This window comes from Dipodomys spectabilis, unplaced genomic scaffold (assembly GCF_019054845.1).
Source record: "Dipodomys spectabilis isolate Male_0828 unplaced genomic scaffold, ASM1905484v1 ptg000003l, whole genome shotgun sequence".
In the NCBI taxonomy this organism is placed as follows: domain Eukaryota; kingdom Metazoa; phylum Chordata; class Mammalia; order Rodentia; family Heteromyidae; genus Dipodomys; species Dipodomys spectabilis.
In genome coordinates this window covers 13417712-13439004 of record NW_024870680.1, presented here as the reverse complement: position 1 = coordinate 13439004, position 21293 = coordinate 13417712, and the positions used below count along the sequence as shown (strand labels likewise).

Below are 21293 nucleotides of genomic sequence, written 5' to 3'. Positions count from 1 at the left end.
AGTGGTAGAGCACTTGCCTTGCATGCTCGAGGCCCTGGGTTCGATTCCTCAGCACCACATAAGCAAAAAGAAAAAAGCTGGAAGTGGCGCTGTGGCTCAAGTGGTAGAGTTCTAGCCTTGAGCTGAAGAGCTGAGGGACAGCACCCAGGCCCAGAGTTCAGGCCCCATGACCGGACCCAAAAAAAAAAAAAAAAAACACCTCAGACCACAATCAAAGCACCAGTCAAACACCACTCATTTAGATGTGTTCAAGGATGCTGACATTAATCACCAGCACATGTATTCAGGAAAAGGGAGAACAGTTATCACTGTCCTTTGATTGTGTTCAACCCAATCACCCATGTTACAAAAATAGCAAGCTTCTCTACCCAGTACTAGGTATTTTCATTTCCTCTCCAAACCTACAAATTTCCGTATTGATCTCTGAAGAATGTAAGGAAGCAAAGAAACCATATCTGAAGCATTAGCTTCCTCCTTATTCTAGTGTTTCATCTATTTACAGAATTTTTTTGTCAGTCATGGGGCTTGAAATCAGGGCCTGGGCACTGTCCCTGAGCATTTTTGCTCAAGGTTAGCACTCTACCACTTAGAGCTACAGTGCCACTTCTGGAGGTTGATTGGAGATAAGAGTCTTACAGACTTTTCTGCCTGGGCTGGCTTCAAACTATGATCCTAGATCTCAGCCTCCTGAGTAGCTAAGATTACAGGCATGAGCCATCAGCACCCAGCTCATAGACTTTTTTAAGTTGAAAGCATATGCACTTAAGCACTATGTGCATGTATTCGTATATAAGTTCTGATGGCTTTGCTGGGTTCTAGAGGCTCATGCCTGTAATCCTAGCTACTCAGGAGCCTGGGACCTGTGGTTTGAAGCCAGCCCAGGCAGGAAAGTTGGTGAGACTCTTACTTCCAGTTAACCACCAAAAAGCTAGTAGTGGAGCTGAGGCTCAAAAGTGGTAGAGTGCTAGCCTGGAGCAAAAAAGCTCAGGGATAGTGCTTAGGCCTTGAGTTTAAGCCTTAGGACCTACAGACACACAAATGAAAAAAATTTAAAGTGAGAAACCCTGAATTCAAGTCCCAGTACTGACCCATGTGCACACACACTCACATGCAGGCACGTGTGTGCACGCACGCAAGTCTAATGGTTTAAGTAGTGATGCAAAATGAGTTCCCAACATATCTGCAACAACTATAACATGATGTGAAAATACTTTTGTCATCCATTGTGTTCCTGTCAACAGACAGTGCTGAGACTTCTGCAGTTTGTTATACCCATAAGAGCTAAGCCTCCATGAGAGATGAGTGCAGATTTACATGTCACTTGCTACCCTAGCCCTGGCCATCAACACTGTGTCGCCAGACTGTACATTACACTCATTTTGTTTTCTCAACATCCTGGAAGGAAGTAGAGCTCAGGTCTGAGCAGTGGCAGTATGTGACAGGACCACAGTGCTCACTATTGTCCTGTCTGCATGGACACTGAGCATCACAGATTGCCCTGCACCACAGGCCTCACGACACGAGGTGCTTTGTGATCCCATGCTGTACAGGGAGACAGGCTGTGAAGTGAGTGGGCTCTTCACTGCATTGAGAGTGTTTACGTCTCGTGGGTCTCGTGACTTCAGTTCCCACTGCAGCCCATGACCTAAGAAGGAAGAATAAGGGACAGCCTTTCCAAAGGAGAACAAGGACTAGACTCTGAGAAAGAAAGATTTGATGGATTTTCTTTTACTTTATTTAATTGTTTTTGTCAGAGACCCGAACTTGAACTTGGTATCTGAGGCTTTCAGTCATTGGCCAGCGCTCTACCACCTGAGCCACACTCCCATCCCCAGATCTGATCATTTTGTCCAATAAAACTTTCCATGTTGGTGGCTGGGGCTCTACCTGGTTCTTCCTCCCAAGGAGTTCAGGGAAGCTTCTATTACAGGGAATCTGATGAGAGGGGCAGATGATAAGAGAAATGAGAAGGGCTGAAACTGAAATGCTTTCCTTGGGATCCTATCTTTTTTTTTAATGTGTGCCATCCCTGGGGCATTAACTCATGGCCTGGGCACTGTCCCTGACCCTTTGTACTCAGGGCTAGTGCTCTTCCACTGGAACTACAACTCTACTTCCAGCTTTTTTGGTATTTCATTGGAGGAAAGAGTTTCATAGACTTTCCTGTCCAGACTGTCCCTGAATCTCAATCCTGAGCTCTCAGCCTGCTGAGTAGCTAGACTGACAGGTATGAGACACTGGTTCCTGGCCCCATCCATCTTTTCATTCTCTGTCTAGGTTGCTTTAGCCACATAGTAAGAATAGGTAGGCAAGAACACCTCCCTCCCAGGGATACCAGCCCTCCATGCATAGGCCCTGTCAGTCCCTCTAGCCCTGCTACCTCTAAGGGAGCTGGGGTTTACTGGCATTTAGGTCTTCATGCTGCTCACACTCCAGTGTGAACCACACAGACCCTGCTCTGGTCCTCCTGCTGCACTCACCAATTGCCACAGGGACTCCAGTCCCTGCAGGGTGTGGGGCTGTGGTGGAGCCTGGCCAGCCCCAAGCAAGGGGACCTGAGGCAAGCTGCTGAACAATGTGACTTTGTAAGCAGCCTAAACATAGATGTGGCATTTTGCCCAGCTGCCTGAGGAATGCCACAGTTGCCTGTACCAGGGGATGTGACCTGCAGATATTTTCCAGGACTCACCTTCCCCGTGTGTGATGTCCCTTCCATACTGCCCCCAGAACCAGAGGCTTGGTCACTCTATCCAGCTGGTTCTGGGTTTTAGCATGGCTCTTACATCCAGAATAGGACTGGCTTTGGGAAGAGATGTGACAAGGGTGCCATTTCTCTGCCCTTAGGCTCACAGAGCCTGTCCTCTCCCGGGCCTTCTAGAAGAACTGCTCATTATGGTAGAAGAGGGCACTGAATTCCTGGGCCAGGCCTCTCCCACACCTCTTCTACCAAGCATGGGTCCTGCTGTCCCTTGGTCTCTGCTGAGTTTCAGAGGACAAAGATTCTCTCCACCCCAGTATGAAGAACTCAGAGGGGCAAGATCCCCTCTGAGGGATAGACTGATCCTGAGCTAGGCCTGAAAGGCAAAGCAAACACTGGAGAGAAAGCAGCCCTGACAAGGGCAACTAGGGGCAGGCACACCATGAGAATAAACCATGCAGGTTCACACTTCCCTTCCCTCTGGTGTCGGGTTCAGCCCATGGCCAGCAGGCCCAGGACCCAGAGATCTGCAGAAGAGTCTTTCAAGCATTCTGCTGGGATTGGAGGGGAAGCAGACTTCCGGCTTTGGCCTGGGATTGCCTGGCCCTCCCTTGTGTTGGACAGAGCCAACTCTCTTCCTGTTTCACAAGTTCCTATGAGGTCCCTCTGGCGCATCTCTGAGACATCTCGTCTTTTGTGAACTTCTGAAGCCTACCACAGAGTGCGCACTTCAGAATCAGATCCCAGTTTGAATGCTAGCTCTGCTGCTGTCCTCTTGGGGGACCTGAGCAAGTCACCTCTCCTTCAGCTTCAATATTCTCATCTCTAAAATGAGAATAAAGGTCACTGGCTTAAACCAGGCCTGAGAAGTACAGAGCCACCTGGGAGCTGTCTCCTCCCTTGATCCACAGTGATTTTGCTGAGCCAGCAGCACAGGGAGAGCTGTGGGGAGGGACCATGGGCACAACTCTACAGGAGGCTGCTCCCTCCTCTAATACCGCTGCCCACACACCACGGAGCCCATTACCCCCTCAGCACCAAGACTGCCTGGCAGAATCTAGATCACGCTGGGGTCCATGGCCTTGCCTCCTCCCCAGGCTAAGTGCTCCAGGAAACAGTAGGAGGACTGAGCCTCACCTGTGGCTGCCCCCCCACCCCCCCCAGGAGTGGCCTGCAGCCTCATCCTCATGTACACCTTCTGTACCGACTGCTGGCTCATCTCCGTGCTCTACTTCACCTGGCTGGCATTTGACTGGAACACACCCAAGAAAGGTAAGCTCCTACTCCCCCTCCACAGCCACAGCTAGTCCTCTTCATTTCCTCATGGGTGCAGCCTTGTTTTATGTAACACACCTATTTTACGGACAGCTCAGGGCAGGGCCGTGTGCAGCCTTGGGTGGGGGTTCAGAGGTCCAGTTAGCACCTTCCATCAAGGCTTTCATAATCCTGGGAATGTGTGTGGGAAGGAGCCTGTTGGGCAGGGAGGAAGATGCAGCATGGGCCTGAGGGGTGCCTCCTGCAGGGGCTCACACTAGCTCTCTCTTGTGTGCGTTACCCAAATGTCCCACACCTTCACTTCTTACTAACACTGTGTTTTGTTCCCTGGAAGGTGGCAGGAGATCACAGTGGGTACGGAACTGGGCTGTGTGGCGCTACTTTCGTGACTACTTTCCCATCCAGGTAAAGACTTGTGGGTGGTAACTTGGGAGGGTGGGAATGGAAGGAAACTTGAACTCAGGACTTAACCCACCCCTGTACAATGACCATATCTGTGGAGTTGATGTGAGCTCTTCTCCTATGAGCATCAGGTTATGTTATTCTTGCCTTTTGAGTTACATAGTACCATACTAGATAAGGAGAAAGACTTGGAGCAGGAGGATTCTAGTATGTCAGCTATAAGGGAAGAGTAAGTTCCTTCAGTTGAACTTCACATTCAGCTTTGAGCTTCCTGGCAGTCAAGGCAAAAGAGAAACATAATAGTCATTGACTTTGTTTGGGGAAGGCAAGTTTCTAGTTGTTGTTATTGTTGGGGAAACAAGACTTGTTTTAGCTTTTGGATCTAAGAGATCCAGCAGGATGATACAGCTGCATATATTATGGTCATTGTGTGCATATATTATGGTCTTCTGTGACTTCAGAACATAGTTTACAATGAGGGTGGTTTATCCCGAGCAGCAGTATCAAGGTATGTCAAGTTTATCTAGCCTGAACTAGGTCTAGAAGTTACACGTGTGGTGTGAGAGGCTTTGTTTCCTTTGTTTCCTTCCAAAGGTCTTAAAGAACTGTCACTTCTCTCTTCCATTCACTGGGGTCATAGCCATGGGGATGAGCAGTAAACAAAGGACAAGCCCCCAAGGTTGGAAAGTAGTTTTGGAAGGGTTTGGTCTAGAGCTGCTTTGAGGATGTGTGGCACTGAGGAGCCAGGGGAAACTGAGAACAGAGGTCTTGGGTTTGAAAAACAGGGTGGGGCTGTTGGTTGGTAAAGACAACAGAGAAGATGGAGAGTGTGTGTTTATTAGGAGCCAGCACTTTTTCTCATGGCAGCCTAGAAGGCAGCCCTGAACTCTGTCCTTTTCTCCTGAAGAAGAGCCGCAGGGTCAGAGAGTCGCCAAGATTTCCTGAGATTACAATTGCCATCTTGCTTGAAAGCCTAGGCTTCTCCCAGCCTAGGACGAGGCCTCTCTGTACATCAGAGCTGTGAGAGGTCAGCTGGAGGAGTGACTTGGGCTTCCCACAGGCTGGGGGTATGGAGACAGGATACAGGATGAGCCTATTATGGCTAGAGTGGGAGCCTGTCTTCCAGGACACAGCAGCCCCCACCCCCACCCCAGGAAGCAAGTTTAGACCCAAATGGTCCTTGTATTTCCTTCTTGTGACACCCTAGGCTGCTTGAGGGCCTCCATGGTGCTACTCTGAGCACTTGAATGCCTTGGCTCTATCTGTTTCCCTGCTGGATTTGCAAGCTGAGGGATGAAGCAGAGCTGCCTGGCCTTGACACAAGTGGCTGATGCAAGAGGATTGTGGGCTGTCCTGGTAGAGCCTCCCTCAAGCACCCAGTCCTGGCACACCCAAGCCCCAAAGCTGCCCAGCAGAAAGCAGGGGCCTAAAGGTGGAGGTAGCATGTGAACCTGAAAGTGTCCTATGCATGATGCAGGGAGGTGTACCAGGGTTGTGAGTCAACACAGAGACCTCCTGTCCTGCTGCCTGGAGGTGCATTCCTGCACTGCTTGCAGTTTTGTGGTGGCCCTCTAGGGCCACTCCCTCTTCCCACCTGGCCCTGACCAGGCCCTTCCTGTCTCTCAGGGTCACAGTTTCCTCTCCTCCCTGTTCTGACACCCATGTCTGAATGGTCTGAGATTGCTATAGCTGGAGAGAACCTCTCATTTTGGAGGTTAAGTCTGAGTCCCAGAGGGTCAGGACTTGTCCATTCTATACAGCAGGAATGTTAGAGTCCAGGCTCCTGAATCCGGCTCCCATCACCTGTTTCCCATCCAAGAGAGATTCAGTCCCTAGATCTCCACTGCCTTCTTTCCCTCTGCTATTGAAGACATGGGTCTAAGTCCCTGAGTTGTCCTCCTATTCACTGACAAGCCATTGAGTTTGTCTGTTGTTGGCTCTGTGCTAGCCCTGCAGACACAGAAGAGTGAGCCCTGTGCCTGCCTTTGGGATGGGCTTACTGTCTGATGAATCCTTCTAGACTGTCTCTTTTTGTACAGACTTTCAAGCTCACTGAGAGTCATTTGCTTCCTCTTTTCAATGGAGCTGTTAAGTGACATACCCTTGTGTCACAGTTGAGAGGGACAATAATGGGTTCCATTCTTTTGTCTCTTTCTTTCCTGCCCTAGGAGTCAGGCTACTGTGTTCTCTCTTGTGGCTGTAGCTTCATCCCCAGAAGATTTCCTGGAGGCTGGAAGCCCTCTTACCCAGATCAGGGTGACTTGATGGCCATTGGTCAGACCTGATGGTTGGTCAGTTGTCCTTCCCCCCCAACATCTCTACCCTTCCAAAAGAACCCAGACACGCCAGGTGCTGGTGGCTCACACCTGTAATCCTAGCTACTCAGGAGGCTGAGATCTGAGGATCGCAGTTCAAAGCCAGCCCAGGCAAGAAAGTCCATGAGACTCTTATCTCCAATTAACCACCAGAAAACTGGAAGTGGTGCTGTGGCTTAAGTGGTAGAGCACTAGCCTTTTTTTTTTTTTTTTTTTGGGTCCGGTCATGGGGCCTGAACTCTGGGCCTGGGCACTGTCCCTCAGCTCTTCAGCTCAAGGCTAGCGCTCTACCACTTGAGCCACAGCACCACTTCCGGCTTTTTTCTTTTTGCTTATGTGGTGCTGAGGAATCGAACCCAGGGCCTCATGCATGCAAGGCAAGTGCTCTACCACTGAGCCACCTTCCCAGTGAGCACTAGCCTTGAGCTGAAGAGCTGAGGGACAGCATCCAGGCCCGGAGTTCAAGCCCCACGACTGACCAAAAATAATAATTAAAAAAAAAAAAGAACCTAGACACACCCCATGTCCTCTGTCCCTTCTGTGTTCTGAGAAGCCAGTTGGGATTGAAGCCAGGGTATGGGCAAGCTGGCACCAGGACAAAAACCAAGTGTGATCCTGTTGTCCTACGCCCTTATAGTGATCTGTCACTTACCTCCTCGCCCTCCCCACTCCTTCCTGGTAAGGCTCTGGCTCTTTGCCTCCAAAGCAGCCCAGCTGGTCTGGAGAACACTTTTCCTGGCATAGATTAGTACTCAAGTGTCAGCAGCAGCCACCTGGAAGAAGGTGTCCTGGATCACCCCTCCTTGAGATATATGAAGGACCTTTGGAGAGCAGGCTTGGAAAGACTCTTAAATTTCAAATCATTTGTCTGTCCAACTGCTTTATTTCACAGATGGGCACTCTGAGGCCCAGAGAGGAGGGACTTGCCTGCACAGTCATGAAACAATCAATGGCAAATGGCTTAGGAGCCAGGGCTGCCTGCTTCAGGCTGCTCCACTTCTGTGTTCTGCCTCTCCCTGCCTCTCTCCATATGAGGCTCAGAGCCTTCCTTGCTGTGGAGCTGGGGGAGGACAAGCCTCCCTGAGCACCTTTTCTGTCCTAGGAGGCAGGGTATGTGACCTGCCAGGAATGTCTCCCAGTCTCACATTGGCCAGTAGGCTTGGCATGGACACCCTGTTAGGCTGGGACTTGGCCATGAGAACAGGCTTGTCAACAGAACTCAGCAGCAGTGCCCTTCCTCCCTCTGGAGTGGACGTTCTGTCCACTGCTAGGTGAGGGGAGTGTGACCAGGCCACCGATGAGAGCTCTATCAGATGTTTCCATTCTTCTGGTACCAAGGGCATTAACCTATTGGGCATCATGCAGAGCCTCATGGAGCCACCTGGCCCATCAGATAGAGCCCACCAGGTAACACATTTTCATCACAGAGGTCAGGGAGAAGTACAGCGAGGTGGCCTCCTGGGGTCAGTTGCAGGGCCTCTCTGTAGGCCACAGTGTTTACCTTGGCATCCAAGGAATGGCCAGATCTGTAGGCTTTGTGGTCCATTCTATGCTTCAGCTATAGGTAACAGGCCTGGGTCTGGCTGTCAATCAGGAACAAGTTTCCAGACTTGGGTTTCTTCTAGGAAGAAGAGGCACCTGGGCTCTTCTCTTCATGCTTTCCTTTCTGTGGGAACTGTCCCAAAGTGCCTTTTAATTCTGGCTTTATTGAGGGCTAGGTAGGTGGGCAGCCCTCTCTGGCAAAGGCAACACCCCTAGCCTTACACAGCCTTGTAGAGCCCTCATTGCTTCCAGCCCTGCCCTTCCATAGTCATTGGGTGGACAGCAGAGAGCTATCAGAGTTCTCAAGCAGCTTCGATCTGTTTCCAAAGGCAGGTTAAGACAGGAAGTCCCAGGCTCATTCCTGTAATCTGAGCTACTCAGGAGTCTGAGATAAGAGAATCAGGTTCAAAGCCAGCCTTGGCAGGAAAGTCTCTGAGACTCTTAAATTAACCACCAAAAAGTTGAAATTAGTGCTGTAGCTAGAATGGTAGAATACTAGCCTTGAACAACAACAACAAACAAAAAGATCGGGGATAGGACAGGACAGCACTCAGTTACTGAGTTCAAGTCCTAGGATTGCCCTCACCTCCAAAAAAGAGGGAATACCTTACACTAGGGGTGACCCTAAGGGAATCTGGTTTACATTCATTTTTGAATATTTTTAATTTTATTTTGTTATTTTGTCATTCACGGGGCTTGAACTCAGGGTGTAGGCGCTGTCCTTGAGCTTTTTCTGCTCTGGGCTAGTGCTCTACCACTTTGAGCCACACCACCACTTCCTGGTTTACATTCATAATACAGGCCTCAGCAGAGTGGGGAGGGGTATTTACCACTCCATTCCATTTTCATTTTCCCCTCCCTCCTTCTCTCCCTCCTTCCTTCCCTTCCTTCTTCTTTATTGTTATTATAAAGGTGATATACAGAGGTTACAGTTACATAAGTCAGGTAAAGAATACATTTATAGCCAGGCACTGGTGGCTCATGCCTATAATCCTAGCTACTCAGAAGGCTGAGATATGGGGATCATGGTTTGAAGCCAGCCGGGGCAGGAAAGTCCATGAGACTGTTAACTCCAATAAACTACTTAGAAAAAGTTGGAAGTGGCGCTGTGGCTCAAGTAGTAGATAGCGCTTAGCCTTTAACATAGAGAGGCTCAAGTCCTGAGTACCAGGTCCTGAGTTCAAGCCCCAGGACCAGCACAAAAAAAATTTACTTTTGGACAATGTCACCTTTCCCCTCCGATCCCCACTCACGAGTTGTATAGCATTTAGTATATAGTGTCTAGTGAGTACCACTGCTACATTTGTTCACCCTTAGTCCCTTCATTTCTGTGGTCTCCCTTACCCTCCCAAAGACAGATAAATGAACAAACAGGACAAAAAGAAAAACAGTTGCACTTGCTTTCTTTCCCTTTCTTCCTTCCTTCCCTCCCTCCTTCCTTTCCTTCCCTCCTTCCTTCCCTCCCTCCTTCCCTCCTCTCTCTCTTTCTCTCCCTTCCTTCCTTCCTTCCTTTCTTTCCTTCTTTTCCCTCCCTCCCTCCCCTCTCTTTTTTCTCTTTCTCCCTTCCTTCTTTCCTTTCCTTCTTTCCCTCCCTCCCCTCTTTCTCTCTCTCTCCCTTCCTTCCTTCCTTCCTTTCCTTCTTTTCCCTCCTTCCCCTCTTTTTTTCTCTCTCCCTTCCTTCTTTCCTTTCTTTCCTTCTTTTCCCTCCCTCCCTCCCCTCTTTTTTCTCTCTCTCCCTTCCTTCTTTCCCTTCCTCCCCTCTTTCTCTCTCCCTCCCTCCCTTCCTTCCTTCTTTCTTTTCCCTCCCTCCCCTCTCTTTTTTCTCTCTCTCCCTTCCTTCTTTCCTTTCCTTCTTCCCCTCCCTCCCCTCTTTCTCTCTCCCTTCCTTCTTTCCTTCCTTCCTTCCTTTCTTTCTTTTCCCTCTCTCTCTCTCTCTCTCTCTCTTTCTTTTTTCTTTCTTTTCTTTCTGTGTGCCAGTAATGGGGCTTGAACTCAGGACCTCTTTCTCTTGCTTGACTTTTTTGCAGAAAGCTGACACTCTTACCAGTTGAGCCACACTTCAATTTCAGACAGGCTTTTTGCTTGTTAATTAGAAATATGACTCTCTTGGATTTATGTATTCAGAAAAGTCTCAAACCTCTGCTCTTCAGATCTCAGCCTTCTGAGTTGCTCAGATTATTGGCATGTGCCACCAGCACCTGCATTTCATTTTTCTGAGGCCATCACCAGGCACTCTGCTCCCCAAATTGAGTGCAAGAACTTTCACTTTTAGCCCCAAAAGTTCCCAAATATCTCTAAACAAGCATCCTAGACTCACATGTGCTGCTTTGGCTCAGGAAAGTTAGATTTGTGGAAGTTTATCTCATGAAAACAGGAATGAGCACAAAGAGAAGGTATTTATTGAAGCATAGCTTCACATAGGAAATTTGAACACTAAAAATGGCCATCAATCTGGACATGAGGCAGTGCTGCTACATGGGCATAGCTTTGTCAGATAGGCACAAGGCTGTATCTGATAGAAATGAGGGAGGTCATGTCGTGCTTTATTTTCCTGTGGTCTATACATTCTTCCTGAGTAGTATTTTTCTAATCAGAAAACTCTTACTGTCCCTTCCACTTGGCACCCCTCCCTCCTCAGCCCAGTCCTGTATGTCTTGCCTTTGCTTGGTCAGGGATACTTTGTACTGCCCCAGGGGCCTCAGGGCATGCCATGGGTCCTGAGGAAGCCCACTGTTCTTTGGAGCATCCCAGGACAACTGTGTTGACAATGGCACAGGTCAGGTTGTCAGCTGATGCACCTATGCACCTTCACCCCCTCCCCCATCCTCCACCCCCTAGGACTGGCTGGTACAGGGCTGACATTTGCTCTGTCCTGTCTTTCTTGCCTCAGAACCTGAGCAGAGCCTGGCTGCCTGGCAGGAAGTTTCCGTCAGGCCAGCTGTTTTGTTCCTTGGCTACTGGAGGAGTAGGAGGTGGGCTACTAGTCACTGTTGTCCTGTAAGCCACTGATGAGTCTTTAGGATACCAAGCCAGACAGACCCTTCTTCCAGGGAGCTCCCAGGCAGGGAAGGCTGACTGTGGCTGACAGAACTGCCGCTGAGTCCCCTCTTGCTAAAGGAGACTCTTCCCCTGAGGAAAGCGGACACCCTTTTTAGTCTGAGTGGGCCGGGTTGGATTTGAATTTTAGAGCAAATCACTCTGGTTGAGGTGGGGAAGATGAACCCAGAGACAAGAAGGCAGGAGGATGGCCAGATGTGAATAAATGATCCCTGTGTTGGGGCCGGGGGCGGGCTGGGAAGCACAGGGGAATGAGAGTCCCAATAATGGCCCCAATGATGAGAGTCTGAGGTTAAGTTTGCACAGCCACTACAGTCCGTTGGGCCCACAGAGTCCCTTCCCCACCTTTTAGACATGCCTTGGTCGGTACCCTTTTCCTGGACATTTGTCTCTGACCCATGGCTTTCTTTGCAGCTGGTGAAGACGCACAACCTAGTAACGACCAGGAACTACATCTTTGGGTACCACCCTCATGGCATCATGGGCCTAGGAGCCTTCTGCAACTTCAGCACAGAGGCCACCGAAGTGAGCAAGAAATTCCCTGGCATAAGACCCTACCTGGCCACACTGGCTGGCAACTTCCGGATGCCTGTGTTGCGGGAGTACTTGATGTCAGGAGGTGAGACTCTCGGTTGCTCACCCTTGCCAAAGCCTACAAGCAGGGTGGCACACAGAAACGAACACTGTTCCACTGGTGCTGGTGCCCTGTGGGGAGATGCAAGTTACTACAGACACCTAGGTTAGGGAGATCGGCTCATGGGGTCTTTAAGAGTCATGCTGGCTCCCTTTTCTGAACATACCAACCCTTGTACTGTGTGTTACAACCTGGTCATTGTCTATCTGCCATGATCCACAACTGCCTGACTCATGGGAGCTTCAGCACCAAGCACCAGCCTGGCAGAGTTAGGACCCCAGAGAATGTTTGTTCAGTTGAATTCCCCACCTACCTCCTATCATTCACCTCATTTTACAGATAAGCTGAGGCTCAAAAGATAATTAGCATAGGGCCATACAGGTATGGAGTTCAAGGATAGGTTTTGTTTTCTATTTGTGCACGTGGGCAGTGAATGCATCCATGTGCAATCCTGATCTGTGTCCCTTTTGCCCTTCCAGGCATCTGTCCTGTCAACCGGGACACCATAGACTATCTGCTTTCAAAGAACGGGAGTGGCAATGCCATCATCATCGTAGTAGGGGGTGCAGCTGAGTCTCTGAGCTCCATGCCTGGCAAGAATGCAGTCACTCTGCGGAACCGCAAGGGCTTTGTGAAACTGGCCCTGCGCCATGGGTAAGCGCGCCTGTGCATGCAAGCACACACCTCCAGTGCTCTCCTCGGGCTAGGCAACAGGCCGTTGGGCCTCTGGAAGGGAGGAGGGCACATGTTCTAAGAAAGCAAAGAAGGGAGGGAAGGTTGGAAGCTGGCCTGCGTAATGTGGGCCAAGTGTGCTCATGTATAGGTGAGACAAAGGTTTAGCCTGTGACCCTTGGGTTCTTGTAGGTAGAGTGAGTGGCCAGGCTCATAAGTAGGGTGTGTAAAGACTTACAACCTGAACTTAGGGGCCAGGGTGTGGCTCAGTGGTAGAGCAAGTGCCTAGCATGTTTTGTCAGTGGCTTTAAACCCTAACACTCCCCTTCCCCCCCCCCCCAAAAAAAAGGAAAAAGAAAGAAAAAACACCTAAGGCCAAAAGGAGCTGGCATGGTTAGAAATGAGAGGGAAGGTTCATAGGAGGGTAACTTGGAGGTCAGGGGAGGAGCTGAACTGTGACCCTTTCCAGAAAAACCAAGGACACATTGGCATTATCCCCTGTTCACATCTGCTGCTGTGGCTCTCTTTGACTCCTGAGCAGCCTGCACAAGGAGACTGCATCCCCACCTGCTTAGTCTGTCGGGGGCAGAGCCAGTTCAGAGTAAGGTGTTTGCTCTCCATATCTACTGCTTTCCTCCCAGATTTGGGGCTCTGGGCCCAAATCAGTTCTTAGGATGATGGACCTGCAGCTATGCAAAGGCTGGAATGTAGCCTACAGTCACAAGTTAGAGAGGGCACTTGGCCATGCCATGGAGGCTCCAGCTGTGTAGGAGTGTGGTCAAGGCAGAGCATCTCTTCGCTGCCCTCCCAGGACACATCTCGGACTTTAGAAGAGGCTTCTCTGCAGAACTTAGCCCTAAGTCTGCCCTTGGCCGACCAGTCTCTGCCTTTAGGGAACAGCAGCAGCTGTGGGAGTGGAGGGACACATGGTGAAAACACAGTGTGCTGAGTCTTTGACACAGGGTGGCTCCAGGGTGACTTCAGATTTGCCTGAGGTAGGCTGGGACAAGGAATCAGGCCCTGACTGATGGGGGCAAGTGTGGCCTTCCAGAGCAGGTATCCCTGTGTGATGAGCAGAGAGGCATAAGAATCTGGAGTGAAGACGCTGGGCACTGGTGGCCTATACCTGTAATCCTAGTTCCAAGCCTGTCCAGGCAGGAAAGCCCATGAGATGATTCTTCTTCCTCCTCTTCCTCTTCCCTCCTCGTCCTCGTCCTCCTCCTCCTCCCTCTTCCTCCCTCCCTCCTCCCTGCTTTTCCTTCCTCCCTCCTCCTCTTCCTCTTGTCCTCCTCCTCCTCCCTCCTCTTCCTCCTGTCTTCCTCCTCCTCCTCCTCCCTCCTCCTCTTCCTCCTGTCTTCCTCTTCCTCTTCCTGGTCCTCGCCCTCCTCCTCTCCCCCTCCTCCTCCCCCCTTCCTCCTCTTCCTCTTCCTCCTCCTCCTCTTCCTCCTGTCTTCCTCTTCCTCTTCCTGGTCCTCGCCCTCCTCCTCCCCCCTTCCTCCTCCCCCCCTCCTCCTCTTCCTCTTCCTCCTCCTCCTCCTCCTCCTTCTTCTTCTCTGATCTGAGGCTTGAACTCAGGGCCTGGGTGCTATACCTGAGCTTTTATTCAAGGCTAGTGTTCTACCACTTGAGCCATAGTGCCACTTGGCACTTGGAGATGAGTGGACTTTCCTGCTTAGACTTGCTTCAAACCAAGATCCTCATATCTAGCCTTCTGAGTAGCTAGGTTTATAGGTGTGAGCCACTACCACCTGGCATACCCCTGAGATTCTTATCTCCAACAAACTACCCAAAAAAAGCCAGAAGTAGAGCTGTGGCTCAAGTTATAGAGAGATATCCTAGAGCAAGGTCAGGGACAGTACCAGGCCCTGAGTTCAAGCCCCAGGACTGACAAGAAAAAAATAATCTGGAATGAAGGACCAGAGGTTCTGATCTACCCTAAGAATCAAGGGACAGCTTGCCTGGTGTCCAGGTCCTCTAGGGGTGACCATAGGAACTAAAGCCAGTTTCTGCAGTGTGACAGACCCTGACCTCTCTCTTGCAGAGCTGACCTGGTTCCTACTTACTCCTTCGGGGAGAATGAGGTGTACAAGCAGGTGATCTTCGAGGAGGGCTCCTGGGGACGGTGGGTCCAGAAGAAGTTCCAGAAGTATATTGGCTTTGCCCCATGCATCTTCCATGGCCGAGGCCTCTTCTCATCTGATACTTGGGGGCTAGTGCCCTACTCCAAGCCCATCACCACCGTAGGTGAGTCCCAGCCCACACACAGAAGGCCATCCAATGCACAGCAGGGTGGCTGGGAGGCTACCTGGCTCTGACCGCTTAGGTACTAGGAGTGGAGGTAGGAGGTGGCCAGTGGGGGTAGGGAGTAAAAAGCATAAAGTCCAGGGCCTGGAGCACAGTGTCTCACGAGGAAAGCCCTGCAGGCAGGTTGAGGGGGTGTTGCAGTAGATCCTATCAAGGAGGTGACTCTGGCACTGTTAGATAATAGGATTTATGTACTCACAAAAGGGCAGAAGAGAGTGCTATCAAAAAGAATGGCCTAGAGGAAGCTGGGCTACATACACTGTGGAGATCTCTGAAACTTAGAAGGCACAAATTAAGAGGATCATAGGTTGAAGCTGGCCCTGGCAAAAAGGGAGACATCCCTCCCCCTCTATGTCAGCCAGTAAGCTGGTGTTGTAAATCCAGCTATACAGGAGACATAGGTAGGAAGATCATGTCCAGGCTGATCTTAGGGAAAAATTAGAAACCCTATCTGAAAAGAAAAATTACAACAAAAAAGGACTGGTTCAAGTGAAACTATGAGTTCAAACTCTAATACTACAAAAAATAAAGAAAAAGAAAAGAAGAGTAGCCTAAAGGAAGTCCCAGTAACAGGATTCTGTGGCTTTTTGAGGAAAAGAAAAAAAAAAGCAGGGCTGGGAAGGTGGCTCAGTGGTAGAGCACTTGCCTCGCATGCCTGAGGCCCTGGGTTCGATTCCCCAGCACCACATAAGCAAAAAGAAAGAAGTCAGCAAGTCTTTGGGCTGGGAAGGTGGCTCAGTGGTAGAGCACTTGCCTCGCATGCATGAGGCCCTGAGTTCAATTCCTCAGCACCACATAAGCAGAAAAAGCTGGAAGTGGCACTGTGGCTCAAGTGGTAGAGTGCTAGCCTTGAACTGAAGAGCTCAGGGACAGCACCCAGGCCTGGAGTTCAGGCCCCACAACTGGCAAAAAAAAAGCAACTGGAACGTAGACCCATGAGAAGTGTGGCAAAACACTGGCTGTGCTGTTTTGGGTGTGTTTGGGACATGTTAGAGAATTTCAGTCTTATCACCTGCTGGGCACGTGTATGTGGTCATGGGTTGAAGATCACAGGCCAGAGATCATGTCAGTAGAGCTTGTGGACCTGAATAGTGCACTTCAAAGACCAAAGCTCTCCTAGACAGAGTGGAGGCAGCCGCACACACTTCCCCCACAGCACAGGTGTGGCTGGAGAGGGGACAGGTCCTGGGGCAGAGGAAGGCCTTGGCTTCTCATCTGGTATAAAGCTGGGAGGACTGGTTCTGGTGGACATTTTAAAGTGACCCCTGGGGCTGCTGAACAGCAAATGAGTTAGAACAGGCCTGATAGGAAGCCAGAGAACCAGTCTCCAGGCTTTCTTGGTGGTGGTGGCCTGTATCTTGGATGGATGGAGTGACAGGGGAGCTGGAGGAGAAACCTCACAAAGAGCATTTGACCTAGGGATGGGCTGGTTTGGAGATAAGCAGGATAAGAGAATAGAAACAGGCATAGAAGGGGAGAGTTGGTCCCCCCCCCACACACACACATACTTCTGTCCTTCCCTACTGTTCAAAGCACATTCCATTCTTCAGACGATCCTTAGTTAAGCCCTATGAGGAGGATTCCCCAGATGACAGATGAGGAAACATAGCTTTCCCTGAGTAGAGCCAAAGTAGAATGGTTCACTTGATTCCATGCTTTGCACGGTAGCTTCTGGCTGGGTATAGTGAGTTGATTTCATCTTCTCTTGATTTCTCTGCTGTGTGATCTTAGGCTGCTTCCTTCTCATGCTCTGGAGCCTCAGTCTTCTCAATCATAGAAGGAGATGGTCTGGGATGAAGCATAGTCCCTGCCAAGTGATTAGCATCACCCTGGACCCTTAGGAGGGATAGCTGATGGCATTTACTGACCTCATGCCTTTTCCATCCTTCCTCAACAGTGGGTGAGCCCATCACCATCCCCAAGCTGGAGCACCCAACCCAGCAGGACATTGACCTATACCACACCATGTACATGGAGGCCCTGGTGAAGCTCTTCGACAGGCACAAGACCAAGTTCGGCCTCCCAGAGACAGAGGTCCTGGAGGTGAACTAACCAATCCAGCCCTTGAGAAGTCAGCTCCTGGAAGGAACCAGCGGGCAAAATCGTTTTCTACCGAGCATTCTCAAGTGCTTTTTGTTCTGTAAATTTGGAAGCGTGATGGGTGTCTGTGGGTTATTTAAAAGAAATTATAATTTGTTAAACCATTACAATGTTAGGTCTTTTTTCAGAAGGAACAAGTCACTATCTCCAGCTCTCTCACTTTCAGTGTGTCCTGTTCCTGGTGGTGGTGAGCACACAGCCCCTTTATGATTCCTCCTCCCCAAAATGATAGAGAAAGCTCGCCCTGATTGGGCCCTTAGAAACCCAAGCTGGTTAGATGATCCACTCTTTTCCTCAGGGCTGCAAGGTAGAAGCCATAAACACCTCCATTCCTACCCCCCTCATGGGGCTGTAGGACTCGGGGGAGGACACAAAGGACACAGCTCTCCCACTTGGGGAGGACAGTAGAAGCATCTTGAATGTTCCAGCTTGGGTGTTCTTTCTGCCTCCTCACCTTTCCCACAAGTCTGTCCAAATCGAACAGGCCCCCTGCGATACTGTGCTGGGGACGGGGCTCTCTCCCCGAGGCACTGTTCACTCACCACAGACTGGAAGTGACTGGTTTTGCTCCAGAGGCTGACAGCCTGGACTTCGCCCAGCTCAGCCTTGGCCTGGAGAAGCACATACTTCCCAGATGCCTTGGTTTTCCTGAGCCCACCCAAAGTCTGGTGAGAGGACCGGCCCCTGTTCTGTTCATAAACTGGGTCCAGGACAGGAGGCCCCCAATCCTTAGCTTTCCATATGTGTGCCTTCCTCAGAGTATTGGGGTCCCTCCTGTGTGTTTTCTCTCCATGAGATTGCTGTACCATGTCAGACTTTTGTATATTCCTAGACAAATAAACAGAAACTAGAACCCTCCACGAGTCATCGCTGGGGCTGGGGCTGCCTGCAGGACCCTCTGGGGTTCTGCTTGTCTATTGTGTAACAGGTGGCTTCAAAACTTAGGAGCTTTTTACATTTATTCTCCCAGCCCTAAGTCAGGATCCTCTGCTCGGTCTCTGCCCAAGTCTGCAGTCCCAGTGTTGGCCCAGGCCATAGGTGGCTCAAGCCCAAACCACTTCCCAAGATACTCATGTGAGTGGTGAGATTATCTCTTCCTCCTGGGCTATCAACCAGAGGCCATTATGGGTTCCTTGTCATGAGTGCACTCCCACAGAGGTGGAGTAAAAGCAGGCTTCATGAGGATAGATGAGAAAAGCCAGGGTGAAGTGATCCTAGGACACAGCCTTTTGTAACTAGCCTCCAGGAGTGGTGTCTCAGGCAGGCCTGGTGTTCTCTTCATAGATATGAGTGTGTAGGTCCATCCCACACAAAAGAGAAGGGGATGAATGCTAAAAGGCAAGCTGTCAAAGGATGGCTCTGCAGAATGGCAGAGGGGCTACCCAAACCATGTTCCCTACCACAGCTGTAGCAAAAAGGGACCACCTAGACTACTGTCACCCTAGACACAAAGTCATGAGACACTGCTGCTCTGGGTTTTTGGTGGTGGTGGTGGTGGTGGTGATTGTGGGGCTTGAACTCAGGGCCTGGGCACTGTCCCTGAGCCTCTTTGTGCTCAAGGCTAGCGCTCTACCACTTGAGCCACAGCACCATTTCTGTTTTTTGCGTGTTTTATTGGAGATAAGAGTCTCATGAGGACTTTCCTGCCCAGGCTGGTTTTGAAATGCAGTCCTCTGATCTCATCCTCCTCAGTAGCTAGGATTACAGGTATGAGCCACCAGCACCCAGCATGCTGGTCTGTTCTTGTTCTACTCAGTTTGGTGAGTTCTAAGTACATTAAGTACTAAGCTTAAACCCCTTCCCACCTAATACCAAAGGGCCACCAACTTCCTTCCAATGTCCACTGTCCATCCTTGCCATTTTGCCTTAGGAATAGCTCCTCCATGCCAGAAACTGGGAGTGAGCTGCGGAGACAAATGCTGGAAACAGCTGAGAATACTCATGGTGGTAGAAGCTGTGACAGAGATACCTCGAGTTTGACCTGGGGTGCCTCATTGAGGATATAATGCCTGAGCTAGCATTGAAGGGTAGCTGGAAGCTTGCCAGGGCAGAGAGGCAGGTGCAAAGATCCTCCTGGATCAGCACTGCTGATTTGAAAGAACAAGTGGTGGTAGAGGCGCAGGGTCTGTAGTGCGGCTTGGCTTGGAAGAGCAGGGGTTTGGTTTCTTCAGAGTTGCTAAGTAATGAGGAAAGCAAAGCAGTGAGAGAAAAAGTGCTGGGAGGGTGTTTTGGAGACAATCTCATACATGCCCAGGTTGCACTGGAACTCAATCCTCCTACCTCATCACCTGGAATGCTAGGATTACAGGCATGCCCCACCATGCTGGGCTTAAAAGAAAATGTCCTATAGGATTTGACAGGACCTGGCTTCTGTCACACTGTGAAGCAGACAAGTTTCAGGAAGGAGAGCTCAGGTCAGTTATTCATTTCTTTTAGCGCAGAGGTAAAGCCTGGTTTTTGTTTTCTTTTAAAGAGAAGCTCAGCCCCATACTCACTCTTAGCTCCCAAGTCTGAGGCTGATCCCATATTTAATAGCAGCTTCTGCCATTGGCTTCAGGACGAGCCCTGACCCTAACCTAGGTCATCCCATCAAGGGAGGCCATTATTCTCCATCGTTAATTTTATGTGAACATGGAAAGCATCACTAATAACTGGGGCCCAAATTCTAGAGGATACCCCCACCACAACAGTGAACTAACTTTTCTTTTAAGTGTTGCCTGAAGGACTTTAGAGGATGCTGGCGGAGGAGGGGTTACATTGGAGAGGGAACTAGAACTTTCTTACCAAAAGACTTTACTTCTAGGGATAGGGTGGTTCCACTGATTATCATTTACATGATTCTGCCTGTTGTTCCCAGACATGACCACAAGGGGGCACTGAGGATGGTTCTTAGGCAGATGTCATAAGGCTTCCAAGAGCCTTCTCACATTTTGACCTTTATCCATTCTGGCCCTGGACTAGCAGCTAGGATAAAAATTGCAAACTCATAAGTGCTCAGGACTAGACAGAAGCTTAGAAATAATCTAGAGCAAATATTTAGGAAACTTGGCAGAGAGAGACCATGGGATGGGCTAGGAATGTGGTTTAGTGTAGATTGTTTGCCTAGCATGCATGAAGTTCTGGGTTTGACTCCTCAGTACCACATAAACAGAAAAAGCTGGAAGTGGCACTGTGGTTCAAATGGTAGAGTGCTAGCCTTGAGCAAAAGAAGCTCAGGAGAACCAGGTCTGAAGGTCTCAGCACCTGCTTGAAGGAGCTGCCTTGTTCAATTTGTGGGACTTGGGCCTAGAACACAAATGTGCTAATGATGTTATAATAATAAATGCATTCATGGGGCTGGGAAGGTGGCTCAGTGGTAGAGTGCTTGCCTTGTATGCATGAGGCCCTGGGTTCAATTCCTCAGCACCACATAAGCAAAAAAGAAAAAAGCTGGAAGTGGCATTGTGGCTCAAGTGGTAGAGAGCTAGCCTTGAGCTGAAGAGCTGAGGGACAGCGCCCAAGCCCAGTTCAGGCCCCATGAATGGTCCCAAATAATAATAATAATAATTAATAATAATAATAATAAATGCATTCAGGCCTCCCCCTCCCCCCCAAAAAAAGCAGCAGCAGCTCAGGAACAGTGCCCAGGTCCTGAGTTCAAGCCCAGAACTGGCACACACACACACACAAAAAAAAAAACCATGGGATTTGCCTTTAGCTACACAGCTCACTGCATGCTTTCTCCAAACCTGATACTCCTTGTTCCTGGGTGTTTGCAATGTGATTAGGAAGCGTTTTGCTTTTTATCCTTAAAGCTAGTGCTCTACCACTTGAACCAAAGCTCTATTATATCAGGCTTTTTGCTGTTTAATTGGAGATAAAAGTTTCTCATATTTGTCTGCCTGGGCTGGCTTTGACCCATGATTCTCATATCTTAGCCCCCTGGGTACCTAGAATTCGAGGCATGAGCCACTAGTGCTGGAATTCATCATTTTTTGTTGTTAGCACTGGGATTTAAACTAGGTCTTTGCATCTACTAAGTGATCTACCACTTTCGCCACACCTCCAGTCCTGCTTTTAATTGGCTGTTGTATTGTTGTTTTTTTCAGACAGTCTTGTGGGTTTGCTCAGGTGGGCTTTAAACCACAAGCAAAAACCACACCTCTATTCCTTTTTTGTTTATTTTTCAGAGAGGGTCTTGCACTTTTGCCTTGAGCCCACCTCATATAGCCATCTTCCTTTCGCAGTCTCTTGTGTAGCTGAAATTATAGGCATGAACTACCAAACCTTACTCCCCTGGCTGGACTTTTAATAA

General features: G+C 49.7%; 1 protein-coding gene across 1 annotated transcript in view; it reads left to right on the top strand.

Moving 5' to 3' along the window:
* Dgat2 (diacylglycerol O-acyltransferase 2) overlaps positions 1-17855 on the top strand; it is a 36385-nt gene extending 18530 nt beyond the window's left edge. Inside the window, exons 3-8 of the mRNA XM_042690069.1 lie at positions 3863-3970; positions 4308-4378; positions 11704-11908; positions 12403-12577; positions 14637-14839; positions 16797-17855. Of these exons, the coding sequence (XP_042546003.1) occupies positions 3863-3970; positions 4308-4378; positions 11704-11908; positions 12403-12577; positions 14637-14839; positions 16797-16951 (917 nt within the window). The 3' untranslated portion in view covers positions 16952-17855. The remainder of the gene's footprint in view (positions 1-3862; positions 3971-4307; positions 4379-11703; positions 11909-12402; positions 12578-14636; positions 14840-16796) is intronic.
* Positions 17856-21293: the final 3438 nt, after the last annotated feature.